The sequence below is a fragment of the Ceratotherium simum genome, chromosome 10, assembly GCF_057802395.1.
Source record: "Ceratotherium simum simum isolate JZ-2026a chromosome 10, ASM5780239v1, whole genome shotgun sequence".
In the NCBI taxonomy this organism is placed as follows: domain Eukaryota; kingdom Metazoa; phylum Chordata; class Mammalia; order Perissodactyla; family Rhinocerotidae; genus Ceratotherium; species Ceratotherium simum.
In genome coordinates this window covers 62,245,469-62,258,079 of record NC_141909.1, presented here as the reverse complement: position 1 = coordinate 62,258,079, position 12,611 = coordinate 62,245,469, and the positions used below count along the sequence as shown (strand labels likewise).

General features: G+C 41.8%; 1 protein-coding gene across 1 annotated transcript in view; it reads left to right on the top strand.

Annotated features, from left to right (window-relative positions):
* LOC101405522 (guanylate cyclase soluble subunit beta-2-like) overlaps positions 1-12,611 on the top strand; it is a 70,725-nt gene that overhangs the window by 6,152 nt on the left and 51,962 nt on the right. Inside the window, 1 exon segment of the mRNA XM_087435745.1 lies at positions 1,464-1,537. Coding sequence (XP_087291871.1) covers positions 1,464-1,537 — 74 coding nt within the window.

Sequence of the window (12,611 nt, the reverse complement as noted above, 5' to 3'; positions counted from 1 at the left end):
GAGACAGATAAATAGAGAGAGAGAGAGAGGTAGATGATAGATGATAGATAGATAGATGATAGATAGATAGAAAATATGTGTGTGCATGTGATATTTTAACAAAACAATCCTGTGGTGATGAGGACACATAGAGGTGGAAAAGTGAGTCCGGGACACAGGGCAGGCCAGCCAGTGTCCAGTGGAGGGAGTAGAGAAGATTCCAGAGACACGGTAGCAGTGGAGCTGAGACTTGCCACAGGCTGACGGAGCAAAGGAGTATGGAATCACTATGATGGACACCTGAAACTAATACGATACTGTACGTCAATTATACTTCAATTAAAAAAAAGGGAGGAGGACACAGTATCAGAGAAGTGCCATCTGTGTTTGGAGAAGGATGGAGGCATCCTGGGTGAGCCTAAGGCAGCGGGAGTAGGCGACAATGGAAAAGTAAATTAAGACAGTTCTAGAGAGTGCTTTGAACGCCAGGCTAGGGTGCCATCTTGTAAATGGGTCCCACGTGGGGCGGGTAAAGCCAGGAAAAGAGGAGGAAGGGAAGACAACCTGCCCTCAGGGGAACTGGAAATCCGTTGTGTTCCCAGAAAAGAGCTGGTAGGGTTTAGATCTCTCTCTTTCCCATTGGCCTTTGGCTCTTCCGCTTTAAGAAATCGCCATCCATGAAAATCCAAACTTATGAGATAAACCTTGAGGCTGATATTGGTGAGACAGAAGGAGTCCTCACTTTATGAAGATATCTTTTTAAAACTGAGCTCCTTTGGTGCTTTCAAACAGAATGCAATCGCCGCAAGCCCCCAGGTTCGGAGTCCCGCGCTGTGGGGAGTGGGGTGACCTGGACGGCTCGTACCGCCCTTCGCTAAGCAGAGGCGTTTGTGGACTCTCTTTTTTTATTTTTAGATTTTTTTTAATCTGAAGGAGGAAAGAAAGGAAATCACAGATTAATGAGCAAACGTAGTAGAAAGTTCTTTTTGCTAATCCTAGTGCTTTCTTCTTGGTTTTTTTCTTCCTTTATTTTCCTCCACTTTTTATGTAGAGGACATAAACACACCCATCCCTAGATTCATTTTTATAAAGAAAATTGTCCTTTTGCTGCCTTTTTGGAATTGACATTTGGTGAGTGCCCTTCCTCACCCCCACCTCTAAACACCCCCTTTGCCACTGTTGTGTTTTTTCAACTCTTTGTTCTAACCCAACAATTCCCTAATTCGGAGATGATTACAATGAACCTCTTCTAATTCTAATCTGATTTCAAGTTTAGCACATGTGTTTTCTCTGTGGCAATGACTTTTCCCTGAGTCAGGAATGAGCACAGCCATTAAACAAGTAAACTCACAAGAAACAGGGAAAAGGTATCATTCGTTTCCCCAAGAGGATGTCCTTGCACTTTTTCTGAGACCATTCAGATGTCGATGACTGGGGGTTTCAGGCTTCATTACCCGCGTTTTCCCTCTCCTTTTGTGTTCTAGTATGGAATTATCAACACCTATGTGCAATCTCTGGTGATAGAGAAATTTGGTGAGGAGACATGGGAACAACTGAAGTAAGTATATTGGAGGAAAGATGAAGTGTCCCTCTTGCAGCTCGTAAGCCTCCAGTGGTTTCAAGGCGACAGGTTTTCATTAATCTTTTGATTAAGCCAGTTGTTACTAAAGAGATCAATGCAAGTACCTTAAACATACCAACTAGATATAGAAAAAACCTGCTATCTCATATCTGTCTTGAAGAAAGGTATCAGGCTCAATTCCTAAAACCAGCCTTAAAACAAGGTCCCCATGTGAATAATACCAACACTATTCTACCTTTTATTTCAGGAACGAATTCTTATTTGCTCTTTTTAATGGCAGAAGAGAAAGCAACTGCATTATTTCCATTGCACATAAATGGAGCTGCCGAAATCCCACAGAAGGGAGAATATCCCTTTTAGGTTTAGCCAGAATCCCTCCTTAGGTATCTTTAGTTAACTATTACAGTTGTTCCTCTCTGCATCCGTCTGGTAAACGCTTAACACTGTCATTTACATCTCCTTATAGTCTCAGGTCTGATTCCTGTAATCTTATGCTCTCCCTCCGCTTTCTTAGGGGCTCCCAGCCTTGAAATGTTGGAGGATGGGGCTAGAAGGGTCTCCAAAAATCTTCTGGTCCTATGAAGAGGGAGGAATTTAAAAATATGGAAAAATGATTAGCTTCCTCAGTTAATCAATGACATGCAAATGAAAACAATTAGGCACGACTTTGCCTATTAAATCTCCAAAAAATTTAAATGACAATAACCAATTCTGGTTAAGATGCAGCAAAATGGGTAATTGCTGATGGCATTGTAAATTAGTGCAGCCCTTTTGGAAAGCAATTTGACAACAAGTAGCAAAAGCTATGAAAATGATGAAATCCTGTGAAGTAGTATTTCTATTCTTGAGAATATATTCCCTTAGAAACATGCATACCTATATACAACATATATGTGTGTGTGTATATATATAGATATATATATGCAAAAAGATGTAATGTAGCCATATATTTATAAATAATAAAAGAAAAAATTGTCTTTAATATCCAAGAACAAACCAACAGACAAATGGAATGGCAAAAGAAATATGCATCATTATCTGTGATGATTGCAAAGATCATGAAGCAACCTGTAAAATTTTATGACAATATTAAGTTAAAAAAAACAAAAAATTCCCCCAAAACAGGACATATCTTACATAGCTACTGGGAAAATCATACAAATAAAAATAGAGAAAGACCAAAATAATAATTAATAGTAATTGAATTAGAAAGATGAAATGCTGGATGACTGACTTTTTTTCTAATATCTATTTCCCAAATTTTCTATGTCTTCATTGCTTTTGTAATGTAAAAACAACTTAAAATGCTTAGTGCAAACTTTCCTTCTCCCCTTCCTACCCCCATTTCACAAATAGAATAATCAGAGCTGGGGGTGGAGGCTTGTAAGCATGAGGCTAAACCGAGGAGCCAAGCAGGCCCCACACCTCGGCCCTGCTCCACACCAAGTCACAGCAGCCAACTGTCACACATATGTGCCCTGACCCTCTTATTCTAGGGAAAGGCAGCGCCGAGCCATTTCCACACCATCTCTGGGTTAATTCACTTAGAGTGCCACAAATTTGGGTGGGAAAAAGGAGCTTTGGCCTCTTAGAGGTAAAGAATACTCATTTCCAAATATTTCAGGGAAGAATGCTGAATAATTATGATCAGAGAAAGCTTGGACTGGTGGGCCCTTGACAATCTGGCCCAGATCTCCTCATTTTACAGGTGAAAAAACTGAGGCCCAGAGAGGTCAAGTGAAATCATGGAAATAACCAGCAATAGCCCGAGCACTTAGCCCTGAGTGGAGGTAAAACGACGAGGTGTTTTACCCTCGTCGGGCTATTTAAAGACGGCCTCTAGCCCTCCTCTACATTACGAAGCAGATGGAGTATGACCGGCTACTGGGACCATGACTGGCGGAGACATTCAACATATCTTTGCAAATCCAGGAAAGAACAGCTTTCCATGTGTAAGTAGATGGAAGAAGCTTTTAACATTTTTGTGTTCTTGGTGTGACCTCACTGAAAGGAATGGTCCATTTCTCTTCTGGCCCCTAGAGGGGCCGTTCGCATAGCATTCCCAAACAAATAGGAAGCCCTGGAATCCACAGGAACCCAAGGTGATAAGGATGTTTGAACAAGGCGTGTGAAAGGGTGCAAGGGAATCAGAGAAACATGTCTGGGATCAGAGAACCCAGCGGGGCCATATTCTGAGTCTGTGCCTCTGGGTTTTACCTCTTTAATCTGAAGTACCAATTCTCTGCTTAATTGAATCTCAGAGGACATGTTTGTATAGAGAGCACCAGACACCTATGTGATTGCATTGGAAATGCATCTTTAAACCAAAGGCAAAGCCGACCTAACAAGCTCAACCAGCTATGAAAATTGCATCATATTAGAACTCGTTAAAAAACAACAAAAAAAAACCTGTGGTGCAGAAAACTCAACTTATAAAACGCAAATTAAGGCAAGATTATTTGCTGTGTAAAAGGATTTCCTTCAGGCTACATGTAAATAACAAGTTCCCTGGTGCTTTTAAAATAGAATTTTAGCTGAAAAAGAAAAACCCATCAATTTCTACACAAATTTTAAGAAGAAACGATTAGGTAAAATGAAGTATGTCTCCAGACTTTCTGACATAAATTTTATTTTATATGAAATAATCAGAAACAGATGGTTCTCCTCCTTTGCCTGCATTGTTTATTTCCCTCTCATATAATCTAGGTTTATAGATTTCTAATTATGAACCACTCTTTTATAACCTCCTGGCTAAAACCTTTATCAAGACTTAACAATGAGAAGTAACTAATAGGTTGAGAAGAGTAAGGCCTCTGGCGTCAGATAAACCTTTGCGTTTTGCCTGGATCATTAACTAGCTGTTTGACTTGGGCAAGTTTATTTCTTCAACAAGTATTTCTTTACTTCCTAGTGTGTGCCAAACAGAATTCCCGGCACTGGGAAGAGTGTGAGGGGAACAGACAAGAGCTCTGTTCTCTGGGAACGTGTGGTGGGCAGACAATAAACAAGTAAAAAAAGTCTTTCAGATTGTGCTAAGTGCTATAAAATATGGGGTACTTGATAGCGGCTAGGGAGAGAAGATGCCGGTTTCCTTGAGGTGGTCGGAAAAGGCCTCTCTGCAAAGGTGATATTTGAGCTGCAAGGCAGGAAGGAGCCAGCTTTGACTCAGGGAAGTATGTTTGTTGCAGGCTGAGAGAACAGCAAGTGCAAAGGTCCTGAGGAGGGACTGAGTTTGGGGAACTTGAGACCCAGAAGAAAATTCAATGTGACTGGAGTACTATGAGTGAGAGTCTGGTAGGAGATGAAAGTGGAGAAGCCGTTAAGGATCAGAGTATATAGGTGTGTGGAAGATGGTAAGGATCTGAAAGTTTATTGTAAGTGCAATGGGTCTCCGAGGTCTCTGAGCCTTGGCGTCTTCACTTGTAAATGGGGATAATAATGGTACTCACCTCATCCACTTGTGAGGATTGAGATGACTAGCATAGGTGAAGCGCCTGGCACTTTGGGTGAGGACCTTAGTCCAGGATTCTGCTTTCAAGGATCAGCAGTTCACTATATGAGCTAAAATTTAAAGGAGTTAGTAGAAGGGTTCAGGGGACTCACGGAGCTCAAAAGTAGGAAGTTCAGAGAAACCTGAGAGGGAAGGGAAGAGCAGTAGGCCTCTCTCCATTTCTATGTCTCTCTTCATATTTACCCCATTTTCCTGGCTCTCTCTGCAAGTGGTTAATTTCTAGTTCTCCCAAACTTTTCTATATGCCTTTTCAAAATTCAAGAGATCACCATCATCCGATTGGCTCAGTTTCTCAGTGCCTTCATTGCAGATGCCTGAGACAGAGGATTTGATGGGCTGACTTTGGTCACGTGCCCTTACCTAGCCCAATCAGGTGGACTTTGGAGGGTAGGGTCCCAAAGAAGAGGTTATGAGTAGAGCCACCATGATTGGCATGTCTTCCACTATATAAACAAATACATGAGGAAGGTGTGAATGGTTGGATGATTTATGTACGTATGAATGGAAGATGAATAAATGAATGGTAAATGGATGGATGACTACCAAGCCGAAACCAATCCATTTAGGAGGGAGGTGGATGGGATTATATGGCTTTCTCTGTGTCAGGGCTTCTTAACCAGAGGTGCATGGATGGGCTTGAGAGGGTCTGAGAACCTCTGAAATCATCTATGAAAATGTGTACATGTGTCCACGTATATTTTCTGGGGAGAGCGTCCCTGGTATTCATCAGAATCTCCAAGAGCTCTATGACCTAAAAAGTACAAGGATCCCTGCCTATACATTCTTGGGATTTTTGTTCTTACTAAATAAGAAATGCTCCTAACATTCTGACATCTTGAAAAGCATCCCTTCAAATACATTGAAAAACTATTTGAGCCGGAAACAGTCAGGATGGCTCCCATTCACCCTCTTCTCCTATACCTCTTCTATTCTATTATTACTCACCACGCCTCTTACCCCTTCCTTAGAGACCGAGAGCACCCACTCCCTCCAAGTTCTTTGCTTTTCCCATAAATAAAGTCCAATTAAAAAGTAACTGAAAGCTGAGTTTCTATTTTTCAACTTTTATTGAGGAATGCTGCCTGTCTCCCCACTCCTACGCCATTCCTGGCCACGAATGTGTTTGCTGATTCGTCTGGCTGCCTAAAATCATAGGTCATCAGAACTAGAAGGGCCCTGAGAAATCAACTTGGTTAGGCTATTGCAATTCCCCAAAAGATCAGATCAGAATACCCAAGGGCTTAGGAAATTTTAAAAATATATTTAATATTGTGATATTATTAGATATATAAAATATAAATTGTTTTTCTAATAAAGACCATTGAAAGTAAAGCTTGAGAAATATTTTTGTTAAGTGGGAATATATGGAAGATCAATTTAGCAGAAGGAGAAACGTATTTTGAGGCTTGAAGCTTATATAATTTGGAGGGCCTCCTTTAAAAAAGAATATAAAATTACAAATAAAAATTTACCTATAAAAGTGACTACTTATTTAGAACGAGAAAAAAAATTTTAAAGCTGGCAGATAACATAAACATGACATGTAACATGTATTTATTATTATCATCATTAATTAACTATTAACCGACTTTTGTAGTATTTTTCCCTGTATCTTTGGCTGCTTTTGGTTTGCCTGTTCATATGACAATGATTTAATAAGATCATTTTCCATAAAGAGAATAGAATAAATATTCCTCTAACATGGTGGTTGAAAATTGTTTTTATTATATTCTATTTTTCTTGATAGCTTAGACAAATTTCTTTCTGCACATCTATAACTTTTTCAGCAGTTTCTTAAGGAATTTCCTCTTTCCTGGTGGCAAGTCCTAGGATGACGCCAGCCCTTGATCTCCCTCTACATGTCTCCCTCCCTCCCCCACCTTCCTGCAAGTTCTCTGGGATGAGGTGTGCCCCAATCAGAGAATTGTGGCCTCTCCTTTGGATGCCTTTTTGGGGGCGTCACATTAAGATCTGGATGCTTGTTGAGTCTACCAGGGGGAGGTGGCCATGGGGCTGGGTGGCCTGCAGTCCCTCCCTCAGGCACTCAGGACCACCATCAGGGCATAGAGGGTACCACTCTCTCAGGCTGGGGATGGCTCCAAGCTACAGGGGGCCAGGCAGGGCTGCTTCCCTCCCAGAAGCCTCAGCTTCACTGGCTTCTAAAGCAAATCTGATTCACTCTGGGTTTAAATGAGAAGTTCTCAAACATTTTGGTCTTAGGAAGCCTCTTTATTCTTGAAAATTATTGAAAACCCCAAGGAGCTTTTGTTTACCTATTGGTATTTACTATGTTAAAAATTAAAACTGAGAAACTTAAAAAACATTTATTAATTCATCTAAAAATAACAATAATAAACCTATTATATGTCAGCATGAATAACAATTTTCATGAAAAATAACTGTATTATCCAAATAAAAAAATTAATGAGAAGAATGAAATGTCATTGTTTTTACATTTTTGCAGATCTCTTTAATGTTCGACCCACTAGAAGATAGCTGGATTCTATCTTCTGCTCTATCTGTTGTGATCTGTGGTTTTGGTTGAACTATATGAAGAAAATATAGAAGGAGGAAGTATTTTAATGCTCTTCTCAGATAATTGTGGAGATTCTTTTAAACCTCACAAAAGCTCCGCAAGTGATAGTTTCTCAAAGATCAGTTACAATGTTGAGTGTGAAGCCACAGCAATGACCTCCTTCATACTCTATGTGAAAATCCCGCGGCCTGTGTTACACTTTGAAATAAATCTTTTCCCATCATTTTCTACTATTATACATTAGTCATTTGGAAAATATTAGCTCACTGAGTTATGCAGATCTTATGAATGTTGACCTCATACTATACATCATCCAATATCAAAATCACATTTGTCAATATCACCACCATCTCATCAAAGCCTCTAAGCATCGGGAAGCTAATGAGCTCACAGTAGCAGATGCAAGTTTTCCAAACTTCCAATTTTCACTTGAAAGCTTGAGTTTTATCGTTGGCAACAAATTCTGTCAGTTATTTTCCTTGAAATGACAAGCTAACTTTGTTCTTTTTTTAAGAAAATGTCTGCCAAATATCCAAGTCTGAGTAACCGTTGTTCGTCTGTCAGGGGTTCTTTCATGTAGAAATGATGTTCCAGGAAGAAAGTGGCTAATTCAGCTCACAAAAACAATCGTAAAAGTGCTTTTCCTTGAGGTGACCATCCCCACTTCTGTCCACAGCACAAGGGCTTTATGGGGACGTGTACTTCCTGCTTCATCACACAGAATGTGCAAAAGATGTGTACTCAGGGCCAAGATTTAATAAAACTGACAATTTTTACTGCTTGATTAAGGATGACTTGAAGTGAAACTGGTTTTTGTTTTTGTTTTGTTTTTTTTACTGTGAGTGTGTGGCAGTGAAGAATACAATGACTACTTAGTACAGATTAGTGCCAATGCCTTGATTCATGCTGAGGCACCAACACTTTTACCCACCAATGCTTTTGCACCATTAGTGCAAATATCAACCAGTAAAAAAAGGCAAATAATGTCTTGATTTTATTATGAAAATGGTTTGACTTCATGGACCCCTAGAAGCATCTTAGGGACCCCCAGAGGTTCCATGGAACACACCTTGAGAACTGCTAGTTTATGTGCTAGAGTCTTTCTCAGTGAATCATATCATGTGTTGGCTAGGGAAAGTAGAGGGGAGGGGAGGGGAGAGTTGTACATCCAAATCTCCATGGAAACGTCGACCTAACCCAATACTATCGTTGTAAAGATGAAGAAATGGAGGCACAGTGAGATTTGTTCCAAGTCATCTAGCTCTATTGTGGTAGAGCCAGGATCTGCTCCCAGGTCTCCTGACTCACACACAGTGAATATGAAAGCCTCTGTCAAGTTAGGTCTCTCACATCTCCTAAATTCTCTCATAAATACGCATCAGGACTCTATCGTGTGCCAGGTACAATGGCAGGTATTGATGAGATGAAATCAAATGACATTTTCCTGCCCTTTGGGACTCTATAGTCTAGGAAGCATGCGGACAGGTGAATCAAAGCTTACACGTGCAGCCAGTGCCGAGACAGGTAAATAGGGGGAGGCCCCCGGCTCAGAGGAGGGATGCCTGCATCTGACTGCTGCTCGGAACAAGCAGAGTCAGTGATTCTTAGGCTGAGGTGGGAAGGAGGAACAGAAGTTAGCCAGATAAGAGGGAGCGAGGGCCCTTCCTGTGGAGGGAGAGTCTGTGGGAAGGTAGGGAGGAAGGAACGGGCAAGGCAGGAACTTTGAGGAGCTGGAGGAATGGGGGGGGGAGATGGCTGGAGGTGAGAGGGGCAGGTTCAGAGGCTACATCATGGAGGACTGTATGTGTCAACCCAAAAAGTTTGGACTTATAAAAGCCTTGGGGAGCTAGAGAAGCTGGCTGGAGGACTGGCTAGAATGACAGGCTGGTGCTTCTTCCAAATACCAGATGGTCATGACCCCAGGACAAGCCATTTGACTCTCAGGGCCTCACTTTCCCCAACTACACCTCGAGTCACATGATTACACACAATGTGTTGTATGAATTCCTCACCTACCATGAGGGAGCTCTTGAAAGAACGATTTCGCATGCCTTAGAATTAATCCCATTTTCTTGGCCTGAAACTTGTTACAAAGTGCTATTTATTGTTCCTGTGGGCTTTATGGCTCACTCCGGACTCTTAGAAACCATGACATCAGTTTAGTAGTGTTGAACAATGTAAGATCTATAATTTGTATTCTGTTGCCTTGCCAGACTGAATCCTAGAAAGTATTTCTGAGCAGTGGTTTCCAAACCTGGAGAGTCATCCGAGACAAGTGGTTAAAAAAATATGGATTTTCAGACACTACCTCCAGGGCCAGGGAATCTGTATGTTTATTTTGCTTCCCAAGTTATTCTGGAACAGGCAGCCTGGCCCTGGTTTTCTGCCCAGATATTTTGGGTATCACAAGTTGGAACCAACTAAAGAGGAACATACATTTAATGGCTGACCATTCCAGTTAAATGTTGATTCGTCAGATCACTTATGTGTTATATGTGTTATATGGCCACTTAACGCAGTTGGCGTTTTTCTTGTTATGTGAAATGCGCTCCTCTGTGTGTGAGCTGGAAACATTGAACTCTTACTTCATGTCTCACATTTGTTGCTTTTCCTCCCCTCGACCTCTTCAAAATGTTTTCTGGTGGCCATTTTTCTCTCCTCCCTTTCTTCTTATCAGAGGCTTTGCCATCTCATTAGAAAGATATGAATTGTTTTATTTATTTTATTCTTGGTGAACATATTGTTTCACTAAAGCAGTTTGAATGACTATATATGCAAGTGTGCACTGATTCTGTGGGAAGTGTTATATGCAAGAGCATGGAGATCAATAAACAAGGCTGACAATTCCTGTGTAATCATAACAGTCTGGGCATGTCTGGCATCCCAGAAACGTGCAACATATATACAAACCAAATAAATCTTTGACACTAAATTATTATCACTTCAGCCTACAAGAAAGAAGAGACTGCCAGACCCAGATGGGGATGAATGGGTGGTCCCATCAGAGGTCTGGGGAGTGCCACAGAGTTTCTTACATTTCCAAGGGTCCTGGAGATGACATAGTCCTTCTGGGGCCGTCAGAACAAATTAGGACAACGTGTCAAGTTTAAATTTAGGTCTTGCCCATCATTTTCAATTTTCCTCATGGGCAAAAACAGAAGGACTGCACAAGTTTTCACGAAGACCCACAGGCCCTGGGGAGATGGGTGGAGGGTGATGCCAACATGGCAGAAAGCACCTACTTAAGTGAGTGATGGCGGTTTAGATCCCTCATCTGCCCCAGGCCCCACAGCTAGCTTCTCTGAATAGCTGCATCTGATGATGCTTAGAGACCACTGCATAGACGTGGACCCAAACAGGAAATCTTACAAGTGGAGGGAAACTTAGAGAGCCTCTAGTTCACTGATGTTCAACTACAGGGACCAGGCCCCGTGGCTGTTTGGGAATCCCCGGTGAATGTGTGTGCATGGGGAGGGGCATACAGATTTAAAAAAAGGTTGAGGAACCCTGATCTCACCAACCACCTCCCTTACTCCTGAGGCCCAAAGAGGGGAAGTGATTTTCCCTCGGAGCTCATTTGTGTCAGGGACAGGCCTGGAACCAGTCTCCTGACCCCCAGCCCTGGCCACTCCCCCATTATGTTCTCATTATTATTACAGCTCCTCTTGGCATATGTGTGGGGTTCGCATTTTCTCCAAGATCTTTCACTTCAGTTATCCTTGTTTACCGGCATCCACACTCCTGTCAGAAATGGGGGACAGGTATTACTACCCCATTTTACAGTGAGGAAGATAAATTCCACAAAGATAAAGGGGTGTTCATCCCAGAAAAAAAATAAGATTTGGAAATGAATAAGGATCTTCAGATGTTACAGGGCTGGTATCTGAAGGAGGGACCAGCCCAGTCTGCCAGTGAGTGAAACTACTTGGCAAGAGGCAGGAGCTATGTGGGCTTTGGAGCTCAGTGCCCAGATCCTTCACTTGTCAACTGGGTGATCCTGGCAAGACAGTTAATCTCTCTGAGCATCAATTTTCTCAATAGTAAAAGGGATCATCAGAAATAATCTGTTATCTCTTTGGCCAAAAGCAGATGCTCAATAAACAAAAGGTATTATTAGGGCCCAAAAGTAGGCTTCAGTTTAACATAAGAAAGAACTTTCTATCAAAGAGAGCAGTCTGTAAGTGCAATGCATTGCCTTGCAGAGGAGTGAGCTTCTTGTCACTGAAAGCATTCAAGAAGAAACTGGAAGATCAGCAGTCAGAGATAGTATAGGGTGGGAAATTGGACAATTAGCAAATTTTATGCCTTTCCAGATTCCAAGATTCTATGATGTGTTCTGGGATAAACTCACATGTTCTGTACAGTTCTCTTCTATGTTCTTCAAACATGCTCTCTGCTCCCTCAGAGCCTATTCTTTCTGTCCAGAATGCTCTTCTTTGCCTAACCATCCTTCAGTCTCAGTTAAACCTCCCTTTCTTAGGGAAGCATTCCCTGACCAGCCTCCTTCACCCTGAATTGGCTGAATTGCTAACAGGTTCACGCAAGGACCAAGCCAAGAGTGCAAGCCTTCCTAAATCCCAGGTTAAGCCTCTTTTCACTAGGTTTGGTTAGCTGTTGCAAGACTAAAGTCCAACACAGCCATCGCATTGCAAAATGTGAGATACCCAAGCAGATGCTTTCCCTCCTTCAGAGAACGAGGCTCCACAACCACTGAGTTCTAAGTTCACTACCGTGTATTAGGTTCTTAACATGTGCCAAGCATAGTGCCACTTGCTAGGGGTTCAAAGACAAAAGTAAGTCACAATGTCCGTGCTGAAGGAGCCCCGTCTAGGGGATAAGAACAATAATCTTGACATAAGTTGGGAAAACATGTAGCCTACTGTGGGTACTTGAGACGGGAGCTCTTGGCCCTCACTGGGGTCCAGGGAAGGCTTCCTGGAGTTGTTGACACCCAGACACTCCAAAGCTTCCCATTCCTTATGATCAGGAGTGTTCTTGCTATA